The sequence below is a fragment of the Heterodontus francisci genome, chromosome 18 (genome assembly GCF_036365525.1).
Source record: "Heterodontus francisci isolate sHetFra1 chromosome 18, sHetFra1.hap1, whole genome shotgun sequence".
Taxonomy (NCBI): Eukaryota; Metazoa; Chordata; class Chondrichthyes; order Heterodontiformes; family Heterodontidae; genus Heterodontus; species Heterodontus francisci.
The window spans coordinates 79695720-79705108 of NC_090388.1; the positions used below are offsets into that span (position 1 = coordinate 79695720).

General features: G+C 47.8%; 1 protein-coding gene across 1 annotated transcript; it reads left to right on the plus strand.

The window, feature by feature from the left end:
- The first annotated feature begins 4215 nt into the window (after window positions 1–4215).
- LOC137379364 (cell surface glycoprotein 1-like) lies at window positions 4216–9120 on the plus strand. Its single transcript, XM_068050069.1, has 3 exons — window positions 4216–4320; window positions 4639–5488; window positions 7088–9120. The coding sequence occupies exons 1-3, from the start codon at window positions 4216–4218 to the stop codon at window positions 9118–9120; spliced, it is 2988 nt and encodes a 995-aa protein (XP_067906170.1).
- The last annotated feature ends 269 nt before the right edge of the window (window positions 9121–9389 follow it).

Below are 9389 nucleotides of genomic sequence, written 5' to 3' on the forward strand. Positions count from 1 at the left end.
ACCAAATGCTGCATCTTACATTCCCCTTTTCACTAATTTTCTCTCCTCCTCTCCTGTAGCTGCTGATTCTTAGTGGGGTCCGATTCCACAGCCACCCAATTATTTGTCATCCACAACATCCAGACGCAGCACTCAATCCAACATCAAGGCATAGAAGCCAACCCTGCTTCCAAACTCAGTGCCGAATCCAACATCTGATTCAGCACCCAAACCCAGCACCCAACCCAACATCCAAACCCAGCACCCAAACCAGCATCCAAACCCAGCACTCAAACCAACATCCAAACCCAGCACCCAAACCAACATCCACACCCAGTACCCAACCCAACATCCAAACACAGCACCCAAACCAACATCCACACCCAGTACCCAACCCAACATCCAAACACAGCACCCAACCCAACATCCAAACCCAGCATTCAGACCAACAACCAACCCAACACTCAAACTAACATCCAAACCCAGTACCCAACCCAACATCGAAAACCAGCATCCAGCCTGACAAGCAAACCCAGCATCCAACCCAACATCCAGACCCAGCACTCAAACCAACATCCAAACACAATACCCAACCCAATATCCAAATTGAGCACCCAACCCAACATCCAAATCCAGCTCCCAAACCACCATCAAAACCAGCACTCAAACCAACATCCAAACCCATTCCCCAACCCACCATCCAAACCCAGCCCACAACCCAACATCCAAACCCAATACCCAACCCAATATCCAAATAGAGTACACAAACCAAAATCCAAACCCAGCACCACACCAACATCCAAACCCAGCACCCAACTCAAAATCCAAACCCAGTACCCAACCCAACATCCAAACCCAATACCCAACCCAACATCCAAACCCAGCACTCAAAAAAACATGCAAACCCAGCACCCAACCCTACATCCAAACCGGGCACCCAACACAACATCCAAACCCAGCACCCAACCCAAAATTGGAACCCATCACCCAACCAAACATCCAAACCCAGCATTCTACCCAACATCCAAACCCAGCACCCAACCCAACATCCAAACCTCGTACCCAACCCAACATTCAAACCCAGCACTCAAACCAACATCCAACCCAGCACTCAAACCAACATTCAAACTGAGTACCTAACCCAACATCCAAACCCAGCAGCCAACCCAACATCCAAACCCAGCACTCAACCCAATATCTAAACCCTGCACTCAAACCAGCATCCAAACCAAATACACAACCCAATATCCAAATCGAGTACCCAACCCAACATCCAAACCAAGTAACAAACCCAATATCCAAACGCAGCACTCAACCCACCATCCAAACCCAGTACCCAACCCAACGTCCAAATACAATACTCAAACCAACATCCAAAGCCAAAATCCAAACCAACAACCAAAGCCAGCACCCACCCCAACATCCAAACCATTTCCTTAATCCAACTTCTGATTCAGCACCCAAACACTGCAATGACCCCAACATTCAAACCCAGCACCCAACCCAACATCCAAAGCCAGCACCAATCCCAACATCAAAACACTCTCCCTAATCTAACATTTGATTCAGCACCCAAAACCAGCACCCAACCCAACATCGAAACCTGGCACTCAACCTAATATCCAAACCCAGAACCCCAACATCCACACCCAGTACCCAACCCAACATCCAAATACAGCACCCAACCCAACATCCAAACCCAGTATTCAGACCAACATCCGACCCAACACTCAAACTAACATCCAAACCCAGTACCCAACCCAACATCGAAAACCAGCATCCAGCCTGACAAGCAAACCCAGCATCCAACCCAACATCCAGACCCAGCAATCAAACCAACATCCAAACACAATATCCAACCCAATATCCAAATTGAGCACCCAACCCAACATCCAAATCCAGCTCCCAAACCACCATCAAAACCAGTACTCAAACCAACATCCAAACCCAGGACTCAACCCAACATTCAAACACAGTCCATAATCCAACATCTAATTCAACACCCAAGCACAGCACCCAACTCATCATCCAAACCCTACAACCAAGCCAACATCCAAACTCAGTACCCAGCACTGCATCCAAACCCAGCCCCTAACACACCATCCAAAACCAGTACCCAACTCAAAATCTAAACCGAGTACGCAACACAACATCCAAACCATTACTCAAAACAACATCCAAACAGAGCACACAACCCAACATTCAAATGCAGTACCCAAACCAACATCCAAACACAGCACTCAACCGAACATTCAAACACAACACTCAACCCAACATTCAAACCCAGCATCCAACTCAACAGTCACACCTAGTATCCAACCCAACATCCAAACCCAGCATTCAAAGTAACATCCAACCCAGCACTCATACCAACATCCAACCCAGTACATAACCCAACATACAATCCCAGCACTCAACCCAACATCTAAACCCAGCACTCATACCAACATCCAAACCCAGAACCCAATCCAACATCCAATCCCAGCACTCAACCCAACATCTAAACCCAGCACTCATACCAACATCCAAACCCAGAACCCAATCCAACATCCAATCCCAGCACTCAACCCAACATATAAACCCTGCACTCAAACCAACATCCAAACACAATAGTGAGCCCAAAATCCAAAACGAGTACCCAACACAACGTCCAACCCAGCACTCAAACTAACATCGAAACCAAGTAACCAACCCAACATCCAAACCCAGTACTCAACCCAACATCCAAACACAGATCCCAGACCAACACCCAAACCCAGCACCCATCCCAACATCCAAATCCTTTCCCTAATCCAACTTCTGTTTCAGCACCCAAACCCTGCAATCAGCCCAACATCCAAATCCAGTACTCAACCCAACATACAAAGCCAGCACCCATCCCAACATCAAAACACTGTCCCAAATACAACATCTGATTCAGCACCCAAACCCAGCACCCAAACCAGCATACAAACCCAGGACACAACTCAACATTCATATACACAGTCCCGAATCCAACATCTAATTCAGCACCTAAGCACAGCACCCAAGCCATCATCCAAAGTCAGCTCCCAACCTAACATCCAAACACATCACCCAACCTATTATCCAAACCCAGCACCCAACACAATATCCAAACTCAGTACCCAACACAACATCCAATACTTGTACCCAACCCAACATCTAAACCGAGTACCCAACCCAGCACCCAAACCAACATCCAAACCCAGCACCCAAACCAACATCCAAACCCAGCACCCAACCCAACATCCAAACAGAGTACCCAAACCAACATCCAAACTCAACATCCAAACTCAGCATCCAAACCGAGTACCCAAAACAACATCCAAACACAGCACCCAACACAAAATGCAAACCCAGTACCCAACCCAACATCCAAACACAGCAATCAAAAACCATTTAAACCCAGCACTCAAACCTACATCCAAATTGCGTACCCAACCAAACATCGAAACCCAGGACTCAAACGAACATACAAACCCAGCACCCAACCCAAAATCGGAACCCATCATCCCACCAAAAATCCAAACCTAGCATTCAAACCAACATCCAACTCAGCACTCAAACCAACATCCAACTCAGCACTCAAACCAACATCCAAACTGAGTACCCAACCCAACATCCAAACCCAGCACCCAACCCAACATCCAAACTCAGCACTCAACCAAACATCTAAACCCTGCACTCAGACCAACATCCAAACCAAATAAACAACCCAATATCCAAATTGAGAACCAACCCAACATCCAAACAAAGTAATCAACCCAACATCCAAACACATTACCCAACCCAACATCCAAACACAGTACTCAACACAACATCCAAAGCCAGCACCCATCCCAAGATCCAAACCCTTTCCCTAATCCAACTTCTGATTCAGCACCCAAACCCTACAATCAACCCAACATTGAAACCCAGCACTCAACCCAACATTCACACCCAGACCCCAAACCAACATCCAAACCCAGCACTCAACCCAACATCTAAACCCTGCACTCAAACCATTATCCAAACACAATACCCAACCCAATATCCAAAGCGAGTACCCAACCCAACACCCAAACCCAGAACACAAATCAACATCCAAACCCAGCACTTAACCCAACATCCAAAGCCAGCACCCATTCCAACATCAAAACACTCTTCCTAATCCAACGTCTGAATCAACACCCAAACCCAGCATCCAACCCAACATCCATTCCCAGCACAGAACCCATCATTGAAACATAGTACCCCATGCTGCAGCCATACACAGTGCCTAATCCAACATCTGATGCTGCACCCAAACCCAGCATCCAACCCAACATCCAGTCCCAGCACTCCACCCATCATCGAAACATAGTACCCAAACCTGCAACCATGGAGTGCCTAATGCAACATCAGATGCTGCACCCAAACCAGAACCCAACCTACATCCAAACATAGGACCCAACACAACAGTCAAGCCCAGTCTGTAATCCAACATCTAATTCAGCACCCAAGCACAGCACCCAACTCAACATCCAAACCCAACACCCAACACACCATCCAAACTCAGTACCCAACACTGCATCCAAATCAGCCCCCAACACAACATCCAAAACTAGCACCCAACCCAATATCTAAACCGAGTCCGCAACCCAACATCGAAACCCAGTACCCAAACCAACATTCAAACAGAGCACACATCCCAACATCCAAACAAAGTACCCAAACCAATATCCAAACCCAACATCCAAACACAGCACCCAACCCAACATCCAAACCCAGTACCCAACCCAACATCCAAACACAGTACCCAAACCAACATCCAAACCCAGCACCCAAACCAAAAACCAAACCCAGCACTCAAACCAACGTCCAAACCCAGGGCCCAACCTAACACACAAATGGAATACCCAACCCAAAATTGGAACCCATCACCACACCCAACATCCAAACCCAGCACCCAACACAACATCCAAACCCAGCAGCCAACACAACATACAAAACCTCTACCCAAGCAAACATCTAAAGCCAGTACCCAACCCTACATCCAACACATTGCCCAAACCCAACATCCAAACCCAGCACCAAATGCAAAATCCAAACCCAACACCCAACCAAACATCCAAATGCTGCACCCAACCCAACATTCAAAACCAGCACCCAACTCAACATCCAAACCCAGTACTCAAACCAACATCCAAACCCAAAACCCAAACCAACATCCAAAAACTGTACCCAACAGAACATCTAAACCCAATACCCAACCCAATATCCAAACTTAGCAACAAATCCAACATCATAACCAAGCACTCAAACCACTATCCAAACCCAGAACACACCCAACATCCAAACAGAGCATTCAACCAAACATTCAAAGACAGCACCCATCACAACATCCCGACCCTGTCTCTAAACCAACAACTGATTCCGCACCCATCCCCAGCACTCAACCCAACATTCAACTCCAGCACCCAACCCAACATCCAGACCCAGCATTCACCCCAACATCGAAACAGAGTACCCAACACTGCATCCAAACCCAGTACCTAATCCAACATTTGATTCAGCACCCAAACCCAGTACTAAGAACAACATCCAAAACCAGTACCCAACACAACATCTAAACCCAGTACCCAACCCAACATCCAGACCCAGCACTCAACCCAACATCGAAACAGAGTACCCAACACTGCATCCAAACCCAGTGCCTGATCCAACATCTGATTCAGTACCCAAACCCAGATCCCAAACCAACAACCAAACCCAGATCCCAACCTAACATCCAAATCTGTACACAACACAACATCCAAACCCAGCACTCAAAGCAACACCCAACCCAGCACTCAAACCAACATCCAACCCAGCACTCAAACCAACATCCAAACCCAGTGCCCAACCTAACACCCAAACAGAACACCCAACCCGACATCCAAACCCAATACCCAACCCAACATCCAAACACAGCACCCAACCCAACATTCAAGCCCAGCACCCAACCCAACATCCAAACCCAGCACCCAACTCTACATCCAAACCCAATACCCAACCGAACATCCAAACCCAGTACCCAACTCAACATACAAACCCAGCACGAACCCAACATCCAAACCCAGCACCCAACCCAACATCCAAACCCAGCACCCAACCCAACATCCAAACCCAGCACCCAACCCTACATCCAAACCCAGCAGCCAACACAACATCCAAAACCTGTACCCAACAGAACATCTAAACCCAGTACCCAACCCAATATCCAAACTTAGCAACAAATCCAACATCGAAACCAAGCACTCAAACCAATATCCAAACCCAGAACCCAACCCAACAACCAAACCCAGATCCCAACCTAACATCCAAATCTGTACACAGCACAACATTCAAACACAGGATCCAATACAACATCCAAACCCAGCACTCAAAGCAACATCCAACCCAGCACTCAAACCAACGTCCAACCCAGCACTCAAACCAACATCCAAACCGAGTACCCAACCGAACATCCAAACCCAACAGCCAACCCAACATCCAATCTAGATCCCAATCCAACATCCAAACCCAGTACACAAACCAACATCCAAATCCAGCACCCATCCCAACATCTAAACACAGTACCCAACGCAGCATCCAAACCCAGCACCCAAACCAACATCCAAACCCAGCACTCAACCCAACATCCAATCCCAGAACCAACCCAACATCTAAACCCGCACCCAACACTGCATCCAAAACAGCCCCCAACACAACATCCAATACTAGCACCCAACCCAATATCTAAACCGAGTCTGCAACCCAACATCGAAACCCAGTACCCAAACCAACATTCAAACAGAGCACACATCCCAACATCCAAACACAGTAACCAAACCAATATCCAAACCCAACATCCAAACTCAGCACCCAACCCAACATCCAAACCCAGAACTCAGAACAACATTCGACAACAGCACCCAAACCAACATCTAAACCCAGTACCCAACCCAACATCCAAACTGAGCACCAAATCAACATCGCAACCAAACATTGAAAAATATATCCAAACCCAGAACCCAACCTAACATCCAAACTGAGCATTCCACCCAACATTCAAACCCAGCACCCAACCCAACATCCAAACCCAGCACCCAACTCAATATTCAAACAGGGCACCCAACCCAACATCCAAACCCAGCACCCAACTCAATATCCAAACCCGGCACCCAACCCAACATCCAAACCCAGCAGCCAACACAACATCCAAAACCTGTACCCAAACCAACATCCAAACCCAAACCCCAAACCAACATCCAAATACTGTACCCAACAGAACATCTAAACCCAGTACCCAACCCAATATCCAAACTTAGCAACAAATCCAACATCGAAATCAAGCACTCAAACCAATATCCAAACCCAGAACCCAACCCAACATCCAAACACAGCACTCAACCAAACATCCAAAGACAGCACCCATCACAACATCCCGACCCTGTCTCTAATCCAACAACTGATTCAGCACCCGTACCCAGCACTCAACCCAACATTCAAACCCAACACCCAACCCAACATCCAGACCCAGCACTCAACCCAACATCGAAACAGAGTACTCAACCCTGCATCCAAACCCAGTGCCTAATCCAACATCAGATTCAGTACCCAAACCCAGCACTAAGAACAACATTCAAAACCAGCACCCAACCCATCATCCAAACCCAGATCCCAAACCAACAACCAAACCCAGATCCCAACCTAACATCCAAATCTGTACACAACACAACATCTAAACCCAGGATCCAACACAACATCCAAACCCAGCACTCAAAGCAACATCCAACCCAGCACTCAAACCAACATCCAACCCAGCACTCAAACCAACATCCAAACACAGTACCCAACACAGCATCCAAACCCAGATCCCAAAACAACATCCAAACCCAGCACCCAGACCAACATACAAACCCATCACTCAAACCAACATCCAATGCCAGAACCAACCCAATATTCAAACCCAGCATCCAACCCAATATCCAAACCCAGCGACCAACCCAACATCCAAACCCAGCAGCCAACACAACATCCAAAACCTGTACCCAACCCAACATCCAAAACCTACACCCAACCCAACATCCAAATCCAGCACCAACCCAACATCCAAACCCAGCACTGAACCCAACATCCAAACCAAGCACAAATCCAATATCCAAACCCAGTACGCAACCCTACAAGCAAACCCATTACCCAAACGAACATCCAAACCTTGCACCCAACCAAACATCCAAACCCAGTACCCAACCCAACATTCAAACCGAGCACCCAACCCAACATCCAAACCTAATACCAAAAACAACATCCAAACGCAGCACCAAACCAACATCCAAACCCAGTACCCAACACAACATCCAAACCCAGAACCCAAACCAACATCCAAACCCAGTACCCAACCCTACATCCAAACCCAATACCCAACCCAACATCCAAACCCAGTACCCAACCCAACATCCAAACCCAGCACCCAACCCAACATCCAAACCCAGTACCCAACCGAACATCCAAACGCAGCACCCAACCCAACATCCAAACCCAATGCCCAACCTAACACCCAAACAGAACACCCAACCCAACATCCAAACCCAATACCCAACCCAACATCCAAACCCAGCACCCAACCCAACATTCAAACCCAGCACCCAACCCAACATCCAAACCCAGCACCCAACCCTACATCCAAACCCAATACCCAACCGAACATCCAAACCCAGTACCCAACTCAACATCCAAACCCAGAACCCAAACCAACATCCAAACCCAGCACCCAGACCAACATCCAAAACCAGCACTCAACCGAATATCCAAACCCAGCATGAACCCAACATCCAAACCCAGCACCCAACCCTACATCCAAACCCAGCAATCAACCGAACATCCAAACCCAGCATGAACCCAACATCCAAACCCAGCACCCAACCCTACATCCAAACCCAATACCCAACCCAACATTCAAACCCAGCACCCAACCCAACATCCAAACCCAGCACCCAAACCAACATCCAAACCCAGCACCCAAACCAACATCCAACCCAGCACTCAAACCAACATCCAAACCCAATCCCTGATCCAACATCTGATTCAGCACCCAAACCCAGCTCTCAACCCAGCACTTGCAGTCATCCAACTCAGCATCCACACCCTGCACGCTAACTCTGCACCCTAACCCAGCCTCCCAATCCAGCAATCAAACAGCCAGCATTGGCTGAGTTTCGCTTATTCTTCATTACGTCTAAGCTCCTCTGTAAATCACGCACCACACTGACTTGCACATCTATCACTGTTGCTCCATCTTCATTGGGTCATAATCATGGATCTCCTGAGAGTGGCTGCACAATGTGGTCTGTAGCAACTCATAAAGAAGGTCCACCATCACCTTCTGTGGGCAACTAGGCAGAAGCAATAAGCCCCATCTTTGCCTG

Bases quoted from the DNA above. Each gene is read 5' to 3' on its own strand.
- LOC137379364 (XM_068050069.1), top strand. From the start codon at position 4,216: ATGCTGCAGCCATACACAGTGCCTAATCCAACATCTGATGCTGCACCC. The intron at 4,321-4,638 runs GTACCCAAACCT...ACATTCAAACAG, and splicing joins CCACCCATCATCGAAACATA to AGCACACATCCCAACATCCA. The intron at 5,489-7,087 runs GTACCTAATCCA...ATATTCAAACAG, and splicing joins CAACACTGCATCCAAACCCA to GGCACCCAACCCAACATCCA.